Source organism: Oreochromis aureus, linkage group 18 (assembly GCF_013358895.1).
Source record: "Oreochromis aureus strain Israel breed Guangdong linkage group 18, ZZ_aureus, whole genome shotgun sequence".
Classification (NCBI taxonomy): domain Eukaryota; kingdom Metazoa; phylum Chordata; class Actinopteri; order Cichliformes; family Cichlidae; genus Oreochromis; species Oreochromis aureus.
In genome coordinates this window covers 3,303,203-3,322,276 of record NC_052959.1, presented here as the reverse complement: position 1 = coordinate 3,322,276, position 19,074 = coordinate 3,303,203, and the positions used below count along the sequence as shown (strand labels likewise).

Below are 19,074 nucleotides of genomic sequence, written 5' to 3'. Positions count from 1 at the left end.
AATAAAGTCAAAGACTAGTTGCTCTATTTTCACCTGTAAAGCAGGACGGGGGTAGGCGGAGGTTTAGCCTGGTGCAGGTGTGCCGCAGCGGTCAGTTGAAGACTCCGCGAGTTTCTCTGTGAATTTCCATTACAGTCGTGGCGCACTCGGCGCTTGCTTGGAAGTTAAGGGGTTTTTTTCGCTGTAAAAGAAGTTTTCTTCCACGCACAACGGACGCTAATGTTTTTGTCACTTTTTATGGAATCAAACTCAAAATAAGGTCAGTACTTCCACGCTTTAAACGCTGCACGCTCATACTCTCTCCCGTACTTGATATATTATCCATTGTTGATCTGCAGACAGCTGTTGTCACGAACGTCGCACTCGCTTACGTCACTATCATGAGACATTCTCGCAAAAAACTCACGGTTTTAGTAACGCAGTAACGCAGCGTTCCTACGGGAAAGTAACTGTAATCTAATTACCGTTTTTGCAATGGTAATCCCTTACATTACTCGTTACTTGAAAAAAGTAATCGGATTACAGTAACGCGTTACAAGTAACGCGTTACTGCCCATCTCTGCTCCTGAAGACCTTCTATGACTCTGTGGTGGCCTCAGCCATCTTTTACAGTGTGGTCTGCTGGGGTGGCAGCATCTCTGCCAGGGACAGGAAGAGACTGAACAGGCTGATCCGAAGGGCCAGCTCTGTTCTAGGATGCTCTCTGGTCCCAGTGGAGGTGGTGAGTGACAGGAGAATGGTGGCTAAGCTGTCATGATGGACAACATCTCCCACCCCATGCAGGAGACTGTGATAGCCCTGAGCAGCTCCTTCAGTGGCAGGCTGCGGCACCCACGGTGTGGGACGGAGAGACTTCGCAGGTCTTTCCTCCCCACTGCTGTCAGACTCCACAACAAAGACTTCAACTGATCTAACACACACATGTGCAATAACACTAAGTGCAATACTCTTTTTCTGAAAAAGTTGTATTTTTTACTCAGTTGTATAAAGCATTTGCATTCTATTTTTTATCCTATTGTATATTTTATTCTATTTATTCTACTGTATATATATAGTATTTTATTTTATTTTATTCTATTCTTTACAGTTGTGTACAGTATTCTTATTTCTATTCTATTCTATTCTTATTATATTCTAATTTTGCTATATAAGTTTTGCACTGTCCACTTCCTGCTGTGACAAAACAAATTTCCCACGTGTGAGACTAATAAAGGTTATCTTATCTTATAAGAAGAAAGCTTGGAGAGAAGCTTTTTTCTTTTTCTTTGAAAGGCTTGTATGGGTGAACGGGGCGAACACCCCCTCTACATATATACATATGGCCTGCATTTGTATAGCGCTTTACTCAGTCCCTAAGGACCCCAAAGCGCTTTACACTACATTCAGTCATTCACCCATTCACACACACATTCACACACTGGCAATGGCAAGCTACATTGTAGCCACAGCTGCCCTGGGGCGCACTGACAGAGGCGAGGCTGCCGGACACTGGCGCCACTGGGCCCTCTGACCACCACCAGTAGGCAAACATGGGGTTAGTATCTTGCCCAAGGATATTTGGCATGCAGCCAGGAGGCAGCCTGGGATCGAACCACCGACCTTCTGATTAGTGGCTGACCTGCTCTGCCACCTGAGCTACAGCCACCCCTATATATATATATATATATATAAATAAACACCCATATATATATATATATATGTATATGTGGGGACGTGCTGGGTGTTTATATATATATATATATATATATATATATAAAAACACCCATCTCGCCCCTGCGGGCGGTTTATCCTTCAAGCTCGGGTCCTCTACCAGAGGCCTGGGAGCTTGAGGGTCCCATGCAGTATCTTAGCTGTTCCCAGGACTGCGCTCTTCTGGACAGAGATGTCCAATGTTGTTCCCGGATCTGCTGGAGCCACTCGCCTAGCTTGGGAGTCACCGCACCTAGTGCTCCGATTACCACGGGACCACCGTTACCTTCACCCTCCACATCCTCTCGAGCTCTTCTCTGAGCCCTTGGTATTTCTCCAGCTTCTCGTGTTCCTTCTTCCTGATATTGCTGTCATTCGAACCGCTACATTGATCACTACGGCCGTCTTCTCCTGTTTGTCTACCACCACTATGTCCGGTTGGTTAGCCACCACCATTTTGTCCGTCTGTATCTGGAAGTCCCACAGGATCTTAGCTCGTTCATTCTCCACCACCCTTGGGGGCATCTCCCATTTTGACCTCGGGACTTCCAGGTTATACTCGGCACAGATGTTCCTGTACACTATGCCGCCACTTGGTTATGGCGTTCCATGTATGCCTTGCCTGCTAGCATCTTGCACCCTGCTGTTATGTGCTGGATTGTCTCAGGGCATCTTTACACAGCCTGCACCTGGGGTCTTGCCTGGTGTGATAGACCCCAGCCTCTATGGATCTTGTACTCAGAGCTTGTTCTTGTGCTGCCATGATTAGTGCCTCTGTGCTGTCTTTCAGTCCAGCTTTGTCCAGCCACTGGTAGGATTTCTGGATATCAGCCACCTCCTCTATCTGCCGGTGGTACATACCGTGCAGGGGCCTGTCCTTCCATGATGGTTCCTCGTCTCCCTCCTCTTTCTTGGGTTTCTGCTGCCTAAGGTATTCACTGAGCACTCTGTCAGTTGGGGCCATCTTCCCAATGTATTCTTGGATGTTCGTTGTCTCATCCTGGACTGTGGTGCTGACACTCACCAGTCCCCGGCCCCCTTCCTTCCGCTTAGCATACAGCCTCAGGGTGCTGGACTTGGGGTGAAACCCTCCATGCATGGTAAGGAGCTTTCTTGTCTTGATGTCAGTGGCTTCTAGCTCCTCCTTTGGCCAGCCTATTACTCCAGCAGGGTACCTGATCACGGGCAGGGCGTAGGTGTTGATGGCCCGGATCTTGTTCTTACCGTTCAGCTGACTCCTCAGGACTTGCCTGACCCTCTGCAGGTATTTGGTGGTTGCAGCCTTTCTAGCGGCCTCTTCATGGTTCCCATTCACCTGCGGGATCCCCAGGTACTTGTAACTGTCCTCTATGTCTGCAATGTTGCCTTCTGGTAGTTCGATCCCCTCAGTTCTGACTACCTTCCCTCTCTTTGTTACCATCCGACTACACTTCTCCAGCCCGAATGACATTCCAATGTCATTGCTGTATAGCCTGGTAGTGTGGATCAGTGAATCGATGTCTCGTTCACTCTTGGCATACAGCTTGATGTCATCCATGTACAGGAGGTGGCTGACAACTGCTCCGTTCCGTAGTCGGTATCCGTAGCCAGTCTTGTTAATGATCTCACTGAGGGGGTTCAGGCCTATGCAGAACAGCAGTGGGGACAGAGCATCTCCTTGGTAGATCCCGCACTTGATGGTGACTTGTGCTATGGGCTTGGAGTTGGCCTCTAGTGTTGTACGCCACATCCCCATTGAGTTCCTGATGAAGGCTCTTAGGGTCCTGTTGATCTTGTACAATTCTAGGCATTCCAGTATCCAGCTGTGGGGCATTGAGTCATAGGCCTTCTTGTAATCAATCCAGGCAGTGCACAGGTTGGTCAGTCTGGTCTTGCAGTCTTGGCTGACTGTTCTGTCTACCAGTAGCTGGTGTTTTGCACCTCTGGTATTCTTGCCAATCCCTTTCGGTGCCCCACTCATGTATTGACCCATGTGCCTGTTCATCTTAGTCGATATGATGCCTGACAGGAGCTTCCATGTAGTACTGAGGCAGGTTATTGGTCGGTAGTTGGACAGGACCGGTCCCTTCTTGGGGTCCTTGGGGATCAGGACCGTCTGACCTTCGGTTAGCCATTCCGGGTGTCTCTCGTTAGCTAGCAGCTGGTTCATTTGTGCTGCCAGACGCTCGTGGAGTGCAGTCAGCTTCTTCAGCCAGTAGGCGTGAACCATGTCGGGCCCTGGTGCTGTCCAACTCTTCATACTGGAGACCCTTTCTTGGATATCTGCCACCGTGATGGTTACTGGACCCTGTTCAGGGAGATCGCTATGGTCTGCCCTCAGATCCACTAGCCACTGAGCATTGCCGTTATGGGTTGCATCCTTCTCCCATATGCTCTTCCAGTATTGCTCCGTCTCCAGCCTTGGTGGTGCTGTTCTCTTATTGTTCCCTTGCCACTGAGAGTACACCTTTGCTGGTTCTGTGGAGAACAGCTGGTTTATTCTCCTGCCTTCTATCTCTCTGGTGTACCTCCTCAAGCGGGTGGCCAAGGCTGTGAGTCTTTGCTTGGCAGTTTCCAAGGCCTCAGGTATGGACAGCTTGCTGTATTTCTTATGCACCTTCTTTGTCGCGCCTTTCTGCAACTCCGTTAGTTGGCTAACCTCCCTTCGTGCTACTTTGATCTTGCCCTCTAGCCTCCTTCTCCATGGAGGGTACTGCCCCTTGTGGCTGTTCAACTTGTAGCCAAGCATCTCACTGATCACTGCTGCCGTAGTGTAGATCAGCTTGTTAGTGTCGGTAATCGTGGTTGTAGGTATCATCCGTAGTGCTGCATTAACATCATCTAGCAGACCTTCACGTAATCTTGGTAACCGGCTACGGGGGATCCAGGTTTCAAGCTTGGCCATGATCCTATCTTTCAGGTCAGTTCCTCTCGCACTCAACGATCCTTCTCCTATCGCACTTGGGGCTATGTACCCAATCTCGGGTGGGGTGATGATATCTCCCCTGACCTGGCGTCCTGACTCCTCCTTGCCGTAGCATTTATGTTGTACCTCATCAATCTCTAGCTGTGAGAGCAGTCCCTTCTTTCGAATGTTGGAACACTGAGCTACTAGTTGTTTCGCCGTCATTTTGGATGTTGGGTATCAAAGAGTCCATAGGTCCCTCATCCTATTCATGTAACCCCTTCCGCCAGGGTTACTTGCGTAGTAGCATTCCAACAACGCCCTGTTTTCGTCTCTTGCCCACCGATGCCTTCTTGTTCCAGTAGCCCACTTCTCATCTGGGTGCCCTGGTTCCTCAACACCTGACGCGGACCTTGTTGATCCGGGCGACGTCCGAGCCGGCATGCCTTCATATTTATCTGTCTCGCTCATGTCTGCGGTAGGCTCACTTAGCATAGGGGGTCTAGCCTTAGGACCCTTACTGGATACAGACGCCCCCGAATCGAACTTGCGATCTTCTGCTCCAAAGGCGTGTAGTATATATATATATATATATATATATATATATATATATATATATATATGAAGACAGATAGAGTATACATAGTATGCAAACGGCTTACAAACAGCCATTATAATTAATCAGACAATGAGAATAGGACAAATCAACAACTGACAATGACTAATTAATATTGTGCTGAACACAGTCCAGAAGATTCAGTAAGCTACATCAGTGTCTACTGTTTACTCTCATAGCCAAGTGGCTAACAAACGTAAACTGACATTTTCACTATCCCTACTAATTAATATTATCTTGTTGTATCTCTGTTGTGGTCAGTGCGATCCTCTGTGCTGTTGCATGCTGGGGCAGCAGGTTGAGGGTCACAGATGCCAACAGACTAAATAAACTGATCCACAAGGCCAGTAATGTGGGGAGTTGGACTCCGTTAGGGTGGTGTCTGAGAGGCAGATGTTGTCCAAGATAAGGACAATCATGGATAATAATTTCCACCCACTCCATGACGTACTGGCTAGTCACAGGAGCACGTTCAGTGAGAGACTGAGATTACCAAAAAGCAGCTCGGAACAACACAGGAAGTCATTCCTGCCTGTGGCCATCTCCCTGTACAACTCCTCCATCTACACTGTAAACACTGCAATAGTTACAGCCTTTTTACACATGGTCTTTTCTACTCTGTAATGTCTTGATGCATGCTCAATCATCCAGGTAAGTAAATCTCCAAAAGTTGATTCTGTTCATCTGGATGTAGCGTTTTATGGGAGAAACGTTTCATCACTCATCCAAGTGACTTCTTCAGTCTCAACTGACTGCAGGTTTCCCCAATCTTGGATGACTGACGAAACGTTTCTCCCACAAAACGCTACGTCCAGATGAACAGAATCAACTTTTGGAGATCTACTCTGTAATATTCTTGCCAATTTTCTTGATATTTATTTATAATCACCTCTGTTATTTCTTAAAATTTATAGTGATCTGTATATATTAGTGCTATTTCCTAAATGTGTAAAATCTGTAACATAGTATTGTTTGGAGTTTAGTCTGTTACTGTTACTATTTTTAGAATTTCTTATTGGACCAACTGAAACCCACATAATGTCCTTAGGGATTAATAAAGTATTCTGAATATGATTCTGATTGTTTCAGGATGACCTGGCCATTGTCCAATGACACACCTGCTTACCTGTATCTTTTGCTCGTTTCTCCTCCTCTTCTTTTCTCTTTTTCTAAACTGAGCACCTGATGGCTTTGAACTTTTCTTGTCCATCTTCCATTGGTTTTAATTTTTCCACTCCAGAACACCCATCCCCCAACCCGAGGATCATCACTACATAACCTAATAGACCTACACCTTAGTTCACAGATTCACTTTGTCTAGGGTTTATTTCTGCGATTTTGCACAACCCAGGATTCAAATCATGAATACATAATGGGCTTGGATTTACAACATTATGAATGAAATGTGCTCTATTTGGAAGCAGCCGGGGCCCTCCCCTTTCGACAGGTTGTGCGAGACTTTAAATCATCAAACTGTAAATTATAAATTTTAAATTGTTTGATCCCTTTACCCCTAGTCCTAAAGTGTATATTTATTGTCTTACTCTTCTTATATTTATTGTTTGTTTACTTGCACTGTTGTAACCGGAGCCTCGTCGTCTCGTCTCTCTATATACTGTACTGTATATAGCGGAGATGACAATAAAGTTTACTTTGACTTCAGCACAGCAGCAAGCAGGCGCACCGAGGGCTCTCGACCTCACTTTATAGAATTTCGAAAAAAAGATCGGTGCAAATTATAAGTCTGCATCATAATGTCTGGTGTTTTCGTGTTTGTTGGTTTGTTTTTATTTTGCGAGTTGGTTATTAGATGCTGCTCCAGCCAGCCAGTGAATCCCCCGCCGCAAGCAGCAGGCGCACCTCGCAAACGGAGGGCGCCCTTACTCCCAGCAAATGGGCGATAGAAAACCGATCGGTGCCCATGTCATCTCCAAAATGCGCTGGCATGACGTCGGGGCAGCATGAGTACGAGCAACTTTGTTTTGGAGATGCCCGTGATGCCGCCCATGTCGCTCCTATCAAAAACCGCTACTGTATGTTCCTCTGACAGTGCTTCACTTTCACAGTTTCAAATCCGGAAATTTCAGATTTGAAAATGAGCAGAGTAAATTTTCCTGACACACATACAACACAGATTAATGCGACATTAAGAACTGGACTTACTGTGCTGACGTGCACTGAAATTAGTGGAAAAGGATCCAGCTAACAACTGTGATCAGTGTCAAGTATCAGACAGACTTTGCATAATAATTCCAGTGTAAATATTGTGTGGTATTTTAAAAAAAAAACGTACTTCTAAATGTGACACATGATACTTGTGCAGCTGTGCTGGAGCATCCCACAGAATTACAAAGTAAAAGCCGTGTGCGCACAGAGTTGGCCTGGACTGTAGAAGTAGACGCCGTCGACGGAGCACTTCCCCAGCCGCACAGGAGAGGGCGACAATACAGAAAACCTTCAACAAACGCCTAAAAACGTAGAAGAAGCAGCGCAATTTCACGCAGTTTGGAAGTCTCGAAGAGTACGACGTCCGACTTTTAAGGCTGATTTATTTGAGCGCATGTGTGCCGGCATGTCAGGCAGCAGGCTGATGAGAGCCATCAGAGTTAGTGAGTTCGGAGCTCCGTCCGTCCTCAGACTGCGCCCTGACGTGACTGTCCCTCAGCCCGGGCGCACACAGGTGAGACCCACGCAGCTGGACTACTCCGTGCAAAGGGCACACAGCAGCAGCTGCACGTCACAGTAAAATCACGCGTGATGTTTGAAACACACTCACTGCTTATAATCTGCTTATAGAGTTTCATGAAATCATAAACCTGCATTACGGTGTGTTTGATTTTGGTGCTTGGCCTTCTGCAATACTTCTTTATTGTCTGATTATTTCCTGATAGCATTTAAATTTACAGTAATTGATTACAGAGCAGTGGGGAGTAGATTTCATCACAGTGGACGTCTTTCTGAATGTACTGCAACTAAGTTTAAGAATATAATCTTCAATGCCCTGTACCAACACACGTACAGCAGAGCAGCTACCTGAACGCTACTCCAACAGAGGTTGATTATCTTGTTAATAACTAAACCTCCTCCCTACGAGTGACTCTGGATACTGTAGCTCCTGTGAAAAATAAGGCCTCAAATCAGAAATACTTGACTCCCTGGTATAATTCTCAAACACGTAGCCTAAAGCAGATAACTCGTAAGCTAGAGAGGAAGTGGTGTATCACACATTTAGAAGATCATCATTTAGCCTGGAGAAATAGTTTGCTGCTTTATAAGAAAGCCCTGCTACTGCTAAGCAGATGACACCCAACTTTCGTTTTATCTGGCTTCACGAATTTATCTGTCCATGAAGCCAGATAACACACACCAATTAGTTAAACTGCAGGAATGTCTTAAAGACATAAAGAGCTGGATGACCTCTAATTTTCTGCTTCTTAATTTAGATAAAACTGAGGTTATTGTACTCGGCCCTGAAAATCTTAGAAATACGGTATCTACCCAGATTCTTACTCTGGATGGCATTACCTTGGCCTCCAGTAACACTGTGAGGCCAAGGAAACTGAGACACTTTGTCTCAAAACTCATGATACCCTGCTCTCCACTACATAAGCTGCCTTTTTAAGTAAAAAGTATAAGTATTTGTAAACTGGCATGATACTTGGTATCAGATTAATACCAGATTCTGCAGTATCGCAGAGCACTAGCTGCAAGCATAATAGAACAGACACTAAAAACTCCCTGAAAGGGAGGGGTGGAAAAGGAACATGTACCAACAATGACCTGACAGCACCGCTACAAAACAAGTTGCAAATTCATCTCCAGCTTCCTTTCAGTTATTAAAGCCCATAAAGTCATTTTTTAAATTGATTGTTGACAAAACAAATATACTTGCCTTTTTTTGAATGATGTTAATATCAAATTCTACATGTGAAATCATGTAGAAGTCAATTCTAATTTAATTATTAGCAAAAAGTAGTACAAGTAATACTTGTTCTGGTCACAGATCCTGGATGGACCTCTGCACTGGTTATCCAGTTCTCAAAGAAATGTGCTGAATCACACAGGAATAAATTGGCACTGAATGAGTGTTAAATGTCTGTACAGTACTATCAAAGTGGCAAAAGGGTAAACCCCCACTTACGTCAGAACATCTATCAAGTGTCATTGCAATTGCATTCTTTTACTTGGAATAAATAAGCTGTGAACATGTTTTTAAGTCAGAAATCTGATTTTGTTATAGTCAATAGCAAATAAATCAAGGGTAAAATCTGAGAAATGTATCCAGTAGTTGAAGTTTTGTAGTCAGGCAGCTGTTTCTTAAGCTTGAAATGATGGTCAAATTGAAACATTTAGAAATTTTAAAGATTGAAGTGGCTAAGACTAGAATTAATGGCCCCAGGTGGACAAACTTGTATCGACTTTTGTTATTTACTGCACTATTTACACTATTGTGCACAGCGTGTTTGTAACCTGTGATTATTATACAAGTTTCAGTGATTTAAATGAAATATTTGAGTAATAGTGTTTAAAATCTCCTAATCTCTCAGCCCACATGGCACAGTCCATCTGAAGTCTCTCTCTATCTCATATAGGTGTTGATCCGTGTCCATGCCTGTGGAGTGAACCCTGTGGAAACTTACATCCGAGCTGGGACATATGCAAGGAAACCCACCCTGCCTTACACACCTGGCTCTGATATAGCAGGAGTGGTGGAATCAGTTGGAGAAGGAGTGACTGCAGTGAAGGTCAGAGTACAGATGACTGGGGATGTGATAGCAGCTACATGTCAGTGCAGTTATATGATCATATCGAGATCAGTCCTCCATCTTCTGTTTAGCATCACTTAAAACTTGTGTAAATCCAAGTTTAGCCTATAGAAAATACACAGAGACAATGTGAGAAGGAACTCTTAAAAAAGGAGATACAGGAGGTGTGCACAGTGTGTGAACATATGTGTGGGTTTTCCAGGCAGGGGATCGTGTGTTCACCACAGCTACAGAGACTGGAGGCTATGCAGAGTACACTGTAGCAGCTGGCGACTCTGTTTACAAGCTGCCTGATGCTTTAGACTTCACACAGGGAGCAGCCATCGGGATCCCGTACTTCACCGCTTACAGAGCTCTGATCCACAAGTAAGACACACCTGTTCTAATCAGGGCGAGCTGTAGTAGGATTCCACCAGCTGCAGATCTTAAAGAGCAAAGCAATGAAATTCAATTGTTATTATTAGCGAAGCAAGTCACACAACAAGTCATAAAACAATAAGGAACACAAGTGAACATGATTTTAAACACATATTAATATTTCTAATTCAAATTATAAGGTCCAGAAAAAATCTTTTAGTGGGCTTATATGACAACAGAAAGTGCTGAAAAAGTAATGTCAGCTAAAATATATTATAACAACAAGAAATACATGTGTATCTCTTCCTGTATATAATCAAGTCTACACAGCTGTGTGGTACTTATACTGCCCTCTGGTCAAAACCTTGATCAGCTCTTCTTCCTTCCACACTGACAAGTCCAGATATATGCATATCCCAACTCTGAACATACATCATGTTACAAAGGGAAGATTAATGTTTTTAATAGAGGGGGTGGTTAATTAGTAATGCAGCACCATACTGTTAACTTTCACCTACTCTGTGGGTTTTTTGTGTTGTGCAGAGCGCACGCCAAGGCTGGAGAGACCGTTCTTATTCATGGAGCCAGTGGAGGGGTGAGACTGTTCTTCAGCTATAGGAGATAAAGCTCCAATTTCTAACAAATCATCATTAGGCTGACCTAGATCTCTAAAATATCCTGGAAGGATGCCAAAGTATAGTGACACCAATCCGATACATCTAAACATATTTTAGGAGCAGCTGTTGTATTAATCTGTTTTTAAAGCCCGAAAAAGATTTTGAACACTTGCAGTGCTTTCCTGATCTGTAGGTCAACTAAAACTTGTTTTGCCTTTCTTTCCCTTCAAAAGTTGAAGTGTTATAGTGTGTGAGTGGGTTAAGGGAGAGTATGGTGGAGAATATTACAGAGTTTGTCCTCAAGTCTAAATACTTCATTATGCATTATGAAAAATATTACAATATTGCACACAAAATACTAAAGGAATGAACAAAATCACTAATGCATAAAAGGGAGAAAAGTAGTCCTGATACTGATCCCTGTGGGACCCCATATTTGATAGTTATACTTTAAGATTTATTATCATTTACACAAACATATTGCTCCTTTTCCTACATATAATATCTAATTGAAATGAGTGCCGTGCCCCTCACAACATAAATCTGTAGTTTGCCTAGGAGGATTTTGAAATAATAGAATCAAACTTTCAGTAAGTTAAGAAAGATTCCAGTACCACATTGACCTGTAGCATTAGTTTATTGATTTTTTTTCAACAAGATCAAGAACTGCCGTACAAGTGGTTCTCTTTAGTTCCAAAGCCATACCGTGACGGGATAATGATTCTCTAAGTAACAATTTTCAATGTACTTCGGATAGTATAGATATAAGACAGTGGTTTTGCTTGTTATTTTCATCTCCACGCCTCAATACTGAGATCATTTTCACAACCTTTGTCATTTTATGTACCACCCCACAAACCAGAGAGAGACTGATGGAATAAACAAGTGGATGCGTAATTTAATTTGATTACAAATATGATTCACACCTAATGTAAGGGAGCTTGAGTTCTGTTTTTATCTCTTGGTGTCAAAAAGAAAGTGTTTTAAAAAATGACTTTTGTTTATAAGTGACACCCTGAAGAGGGCGAATAATTATGGATAGATTTTCTTTTTTGGAGATAAAATATTTAATAAAACTGTTGGTAAGATTTTCATGATTTGGAACATTTCTGGCATTTTACTCGACCCTGGTGTCAGTGAGCACATTGGTAAGATGTGTGCTATTCAAATCATACTGCCTAAAGGAAGCATGTACAGTGGGATGCAAAAGTTTGGGCAACCTTGTTAATAGTCATTTTCCTGTATAAATCGTTGGTTGTTACGATAGAATATGTCAGTTAAATATATCATATAGGAGACAAAGTGATATTTGAGAAGTGAAACGAAGTTTATTGGATTTGTGTGCTAAACAAAATCAGGCAGGTGCACTAATTTGGGGACCACAAAAAAAGAAATGAAATCAATATTTAGTAGATCCGCCTTTTGCAGAAATTACAGCCTCTAAACGCTTCCTGTAGGTTCCAATGAGAGTGGATTGTGGTTGAAGGTATTTTGGACCATTCCTCTTTACAAAACATCTCTAGTTCATTCAGGTTTGATGGCCTCCGAGCATGGACAGCTCTCTGTAACTCACACCACAGATTTTCAATAATATTCAGGTCTGGGGACTGAGATGGCCATTCCAGAATGTTGTACTTGTTCCTCTGCATGAATGCCTTAGTGGATTTTGAGCAGTGTTTCGGGTCGTTGTCTTGTTGAAAGATCCAGCCCCGGTGCAGCTTCAGCTTTGTCACTGATTCCTGGACATTGGTCTCCAGAATCTGCTGATACTGAGTGGAATCCATGTGTCCCTCAACTTTGACAAGATTCCCAGTCCCTGCACTGGCCACACAGCCCCACAGCATGATGGAACCACCACCATATTTTACTGTAGGGTAGCAGGTGTTTTTCTTGGAATGCTGTGTTCCTTTTCCTCCATGCATAACGTCCCTTGTTATGCCCAAATAACTCAGTTTTAGTTTCATCAGTCCACAGCAGCTTATTCCAGAATGAAGCTGACTTGTCCAAATGTGCTTTAGCGTACCTCAAGCGGCTCTGTTTCTACTGTGGGCGGAGAGAAGGCTTCCTCTGCATCACTCTTGCATACAGCATCTCCTTGTGTAAAGTGCGCCGAATGGTTGAACGATGCACAGTGACTCCATCTGCTGCAAGATGATGTTGGAGGTCTTTGGTGCTGGTCTGTGGGTTGACTCTGACTGTTCTCACCATTCGTCGCTTCTGTCTATCCGAGATTTTTCTTGGTCTGCCACGTCGAGCCTTAACTTGAACTGAGCCTGTGGTCTTCCATTTTCTCAATATGTTCCTAACTGTGGAAACAGACGGCTTAAATCTCTGAGACAGTTTTCTGTATCCTTCCCGTAAACCATGATGGTCAACAATCTTTGTCTTCAGGTCATTTGAAAGTTGTTTTGAGGCCCCCATGTTGCTACTCTTCAGAGAAAATTACAAGAGGAGGGAAACTTACAATTGACCCCCTTAGATACTCTTTCTCATTATTGGATTCACCTGTGTATGTAGGTCAGGGGTCACTGAGCTTACCAAGCCAATTTGAGTTCCAATAATTAGTTCTACAGGTTTTGGAATCAATAAAATGACAACAGTGCCCAAATTAATGCACCTGCCTGATTTTGTTTAAACAATTATTGCACACTTTCTGTAAATCCAATAAACCTCATTTCACTTCTCAAATATCACATCTCCTATATGATATATTTTACTGACATTTTTTATTGTAACAACCAACGATTTATATAGGAAAATAGTGACTATTAACAAGGTTGCCCAAACTTTTGCGTTCCACTGTATAATCTAAACAGAATTGGTCCTATCACAGAACCTTGTGGAACTCCATAATTAACTTTATTGTGGGAAGAGGACTCTCCATTTATATAAACAAATCGGAGTCTATTATATAGATATGATTCAAACCACTGCAGCATCTGATGTGTAAAAGATTTAAGACCATATTAGTAAACCTCCTGTCTAATAATCCTGACATCTAAAACCTAAGGATAAGGTAAAAGACATAAATTCAGTACCTTATATATAGTATCTTGATTTAATGTACTTACTCCTATGGCAAAATTATGTTGTTTGGCCTCTTCTGGTCTGATTGTGTATGTCACTGCTCTATAACTAACATGAAAACAACTAACCAGGGTAACTTTTTTCCCAGGTTTTTATACTTGTTTTTAATACAAGATCGTGTTAGTTTATGAACTAAAGAGATGCAGATGTCTAGAAAAAATTGTCTTTAATCAAATAATATAAACAGAAATGGAGTAAATGAATAAATGTTGGGCTTTGTGACTTTTTTACTGTTACATAAATATATTCTTGCATTACTTGTACTACCGTGGCTCATCAGCTTTAAATAAAAGTGACTAGAAATGTGTGCTAAAATGAAATTTAGCTACAATCAAATACTTTCTTCATCCAATAGGTGGGCATTGCAGCCTGTCAGTTGTCCCGTGCTCTGGGTCTTCAAGTTTTTGGGACAGCAGGGACACCAGAAGGGATGAAGTTGGTCCTTAACAATGGAGCTCACCTGGCCTTTAATCATAGACAAGAAGGATACACAGACAAAATCATGGTATTCACTCACATAGAAGTCAAGTGGCAGGAAAAACTCTTTCTGACCTTCCGAAATATGCTCTGTGTGTTTATGTATTCCAGGAAGCCACAGAGGGCCGAGGTGTAGATGTGATAGTGGAGATGCTGTCGAACGTCAACCTCAGTAAGGACCTCCAGATGCTGGCCTATGGAGGGCGAGTGATGGTAGGACTACAGTTTTTTTTTTTTTTTGAGAAATGTCCTCTAGGGCTGTAATGTCCTCTAGCAACCATCAGCTACAAAGCAAGAGGTGAGAAGCAAATAACGGACAAAGCAGCAGTGTTCACTGTTATTAAAGAACAGGTAGTATGAATAAAAAGTATGAATGACGTGGTGTGCAGCAGTAACAGGAGGTTGTCTGTCATTCCCAGCTAGCTCCAAACTCAAACAATGCAGCTCTTTATAAAATGTATTTAGGTCTTCTTTAGCTCAGCTTTGTTAGAAAATTTTAAAAACACCCAGTTCTGTGTATTCTGACAGACCTGTTGCAGCATAAAAGCATAGCGGACTAGTTAGCTGTAGGACATAACAACAGGTGTAGCAGGAAAGCACTGATGAAAATGCGTAGTAGTATTTCTAATGTTATATTGTCAGGTTTGGAACAGTACATCATTGTGCTGGGATTCATATCTACCAGAAATGTTCTGATATACAGTAGTTTACAAATACTCATCAATCATACCTCTACTTTGCTCTTTTTCTTTAGGTTGTTGGCTCCAGAGGATCTATAGAGATCAATCCCAGAGACACCATGGTTAAAGAGAGCAGCATAGTGGGAGTGGCCCTTTTCTTTGCAACACCGGTACAAAACAACAGCATCACAAAAATTGTCAGTTATCTAATTTTTTTTTAAATTTCATTTTAAAATTTAGTTTTTAATTCAGTTAAGCCTATTTTCCAGAGTAGGTTTGATTGTTATTATTTGAAAATGTTTCGTTTGTTAAGGTTAGTGTTCCGTGCTATTATTGTTATTATTTTTTATTTTATTTAGTTTTCCAAGTAAGCAAAATCATGCACATTGGTAATGCTACTGCCAAAACCTTTAGCTATGACCCCATACATGATACATAAATACGTACAGAATTCTTATTCCGTGCCCCACTTGGTGATTTGGACATCTTTCTTCTCCCCCTGCTCCTCTCAGGAGGAGATGAAGGAGTGTGGAGCTCTACTGTATGCAGGGATGGAAGCTGGTTGGTTGCGTCCAGTCGTCGGTTCCCAGTATCCGCTTGAAAAAGCTGCCCAGGCCCACCATGATATCATCGAGTCTCCCGGGGCTGCTGGGAAGATGGTCCTAACTATGTGATGACACGACCATGTAATGGGTCACAGGTCACCTTTACAGTTCAGGGTGTTTTTAAATGGGTGATACTTCAATAAAAAGTTTCAGAAACAGTTATTGTTGTTGTTTGTTGCTTCTATGGCAAAATCAGTTTGCTAGATCACAGAAAATAATGCAGAAAATCCTTAGGCTGGATTTGTTTTCACTGTACCATGATGCAGTGATTTGCCAATTGGATGAGACCTTACTGTGGTGAAGTTATTTCTTTAGTTCGTGTTAATATACCTTTGTATTTTTAAAGCCTAATTTAATATGATTGTTTTTCAAGAATGACCAGAGTGTTTTTGCAGATTTCTCCATAAGGTCTGTTGTCACTGATTTTCAGTTTAGTTCTTGTGTAATTTGGCATATCTCACTCTTTTCTCCTTGTTACCCTTCCTTAAGAATGGCATCTTGACAGCCAGCCTTCGCCTGAGAGCATTTGTGATTAGGGCTTCATTAAACAGTAGATGAATAAACTGAAGGACCCCATGCATATATCATGTCCAGAGTCAGGTCTATTCTGGTGGTTTTTTTGCCCTTTTTCTTAAGGACATGACTGCTCATCTGCTGTAGATAGTGTTTTTTTAAGCCTCCCACTTCTCTTTTGTCCTCCACTTGTTCAGTTTCCTCACATTGTTTTAAGAACACACTACACACTGTGTCAAAATATGCCAGGTCTCATCATCTATGGTTCATAACATCATCATAAGATAGACAGAAAATCTGGAGAAATCTCTGTGTGCAAGGAATAAGGCCAAAAAAAAATAAGTATTGTACAGGGTGGGCCTTTTATATGGATACACCGTAATAAAATGGGAATGGTTGGTGATATTAAAGTCCTGTTTGTGGCACATTAGTATATGTGAGGGGGCAAACTCCTCAAGATGGGTGGTGACCATGGTGGCCATTTAGAAGTCGGCCATCTTGGATACACCTTTTGTTTTTTCAATAGGAAGAGGGCCATGTGACACATCAAACTTATTGGTAATGTCACAAGAAAAACAATGGTGTGCTTGGTTTCAACGTAACTTTATTCTTTCATGAGTTATTTACAAGTTTCTGACCACTTATAAAATGTGTTCAATGTGCTGCCCATTGTGTTGGATTGTCAATGCAACCCTCTTCTCCCACTCTTCACACACTGATGGCAACACCGCAGGAGAAATGCCAGCACAGGCATCCAGTATCCGTAGTTTCAGGTGCTGCACATCTCGTATTTTCACACCATAGACAATTGCCTTCAGATGACCCCAAAGACAAAAGTCTAAGGGGGTCAGATCGGGAGACCTTGGGGGCCATTCAACTGGCCCATGACGACCAATCCACTTTCCAGGAAACTGTTCATCTAGGAATGCTCGGACCTGGCACCCATAATGTGGTGGTGCACCATCTTGCTGGAAAAACTCAGGGAACGTGCCAGCTTCAGTGCACAAAGAGGGAAACACATCATCATGTAGCAATTTCAAATATCCAGTGGCCTTGAGGTTTCCATTGATGAAGAATGGACCCACTATCGTTGTACCCCATATACCACACCAAACCATCACTTTGTTGTTCCAACAGTCTTGGAGGGATCCATCCAATGTGGGTTAGTGTCAGACCAATAGCGGTGGTTTTGTTTGTTAACTTCACCATTCACATAAAAGTTTGCCTCATCACTGAACAAAATCTTCTGCGTGAACTGAAGGTCCTGTTCCAATTTTTGTTTTGCACATTCTGCAAATTCTGTGCGCCGATCTGGGTCATCCTCGTTGAGATGCTGCAGTAGCTGGAGTTTGTAAGGGTGCCATTTGTGAGTAGCTAATATCCGCCAAAGCGATGTTCGACTAATGCCACTCTCCAGTGACATGCGGCGAGTGCTACGCTGTGGGCTCTTGCTGAATGAAGCCAGGACAGCCACTGATGTTTCTTCATTAGTGACAGTTTTCTTGCGTCCACATTTTGGCAAATCCAACACTGAACCAGTTTCACGAAACTTAGCAAGCAGTTTGCTAACTGTAGCATGGGAGATGGGTGGTCTCGTAGGGTGTCTTGCATTGAAATCTGCTGCAATGACCTGGTTACTGCCTTCACCAGATATCAACACAATTTTGATCCGCTCCTCACGTGTTAACCTCTTCGACATGTCAATGGCTGTGAACAAAGAGAAACTTAAAGTTACGTTGAAACCAAGCACACCATTGTTTTTCTTGTGACATTACCAATAAGTTTGATGTGTCACATGGCCCCTTCCTATTGAAAAAACAAAAGTTGTATCCAAGATGGCCGACTTCTAAATGGCCACCATGGTCACCACCCATCTTGAGGAGTTTGCCCCCTCACATATACTAATGTGCCACAAACAGGACTTTAATATCACCAACCAGTGGCGGTCCTAGCCTGTTTGGCGCCCTGGGCGAACACTCCCTCTGGCGTCCCCCCCCCCTGCCCACACACACACACACACACACACAAAACATGTTAAGGATTGTACATTAACATAAAACTGTTAACAGTCCACACACACATATGAAGAGAGAGAGAGAGAGAGAGTATGCATAGTGTGCAAACGGCTACCAAACAGCCATCATAATTCGTCATACAATGAGAACAGGACAAATCAACAACTGACAATGACTAATTAATATTAAAATCTGTAACATAATGTATTGTTTGGAGTTTAGTCTGTTACTGTTACTATTTTTACCATTTCTTCTTGGAGCAACTGTAACCCACATTATTTCCTTAGGGATTAATAAAGTATTCTGATTCTGATTGTTTCAGGATGACCTGTCATTATCCAATGACACATCTGCTTACCTGTATCATTTGTTTGTTTCTTCTCCTCTTCTTTTCTCTTTTTTCTAAACTGAGCACCTGATGGCTTTGAACTTTTCTTGTCCATCTTCCATTGGTTTTAATTTTGCACTCCAGTATGAACACCCATCCCTCAACCAGAGGATCACCACAACATAACCTAATAGACACCTTAGTTCACAGATTCGCTTTGTCTAGGGTGTATTTCTGGGATTTCACACAACCCAGGATTCAAATCATGAAAACATAATGGGCTTGGATTTACAACACTATGAATGAAATGTGCTCTATTTGGAAGCAGCAGGTCTCCCTCCCCTTTCGACGGGTTATGTGTGAGACTTTAAATCATCAAACTGTAAATTATAAATTTTAAATTGTTATTGATCCCTTTACCCCGAGTCCTAAAGTGTATA

The 19,074-nt window shown here is 42.6% G+C and overlaps 1 protein-coding gene across 2 annotated transcripts; it reads left to right on the top strand.

Moving 5' to 3' along the window:
- The first annotated feature begins 7,648 nt into the window (after nucleotides 1–7,648).
- Nucleotides 7,649–15,940, top strand: cryz (crystallin, zeta (quinone reductase)). 2 transcript variants are annotated; one of them, XM_031730837.2, is made up of 8 exons: nucleotides 7,649–7,869; nucleotides 9,782–9,934; nucleotides 10,158–10,321; nucleotides 10,856–10,907; nucleotides 14,372–14,521; nucleotides 14,605–14,706; nucleotides 15,248–15,370; nucleotides 15,686–15,940. In XM_031730837.2, exons 1-8 carry the CDS (start codon nucleotides 7,750–7,752, stop codon nucleotides 15,845–15,847), a joined length of 1,026 nt encoding a protein of 341 aa, XP_031586697.1. In that variant the 5' UTR covers nucleotides 7,649–7,749; the 3' UTR covers nucleotides 15,848–15,940. The 2 variants fall into 2 exon arrangements, with proteins under 2 accessions (XP_031586697.1, XP_031586698.1); XM_031730838.2 differs by having other exon boundaries at nucleotides 7,652–7,869; nucleotides 15,248–15,343.
- Nucleotides 15,941–19,074: the final 3,134 nt, after the last annotated feature.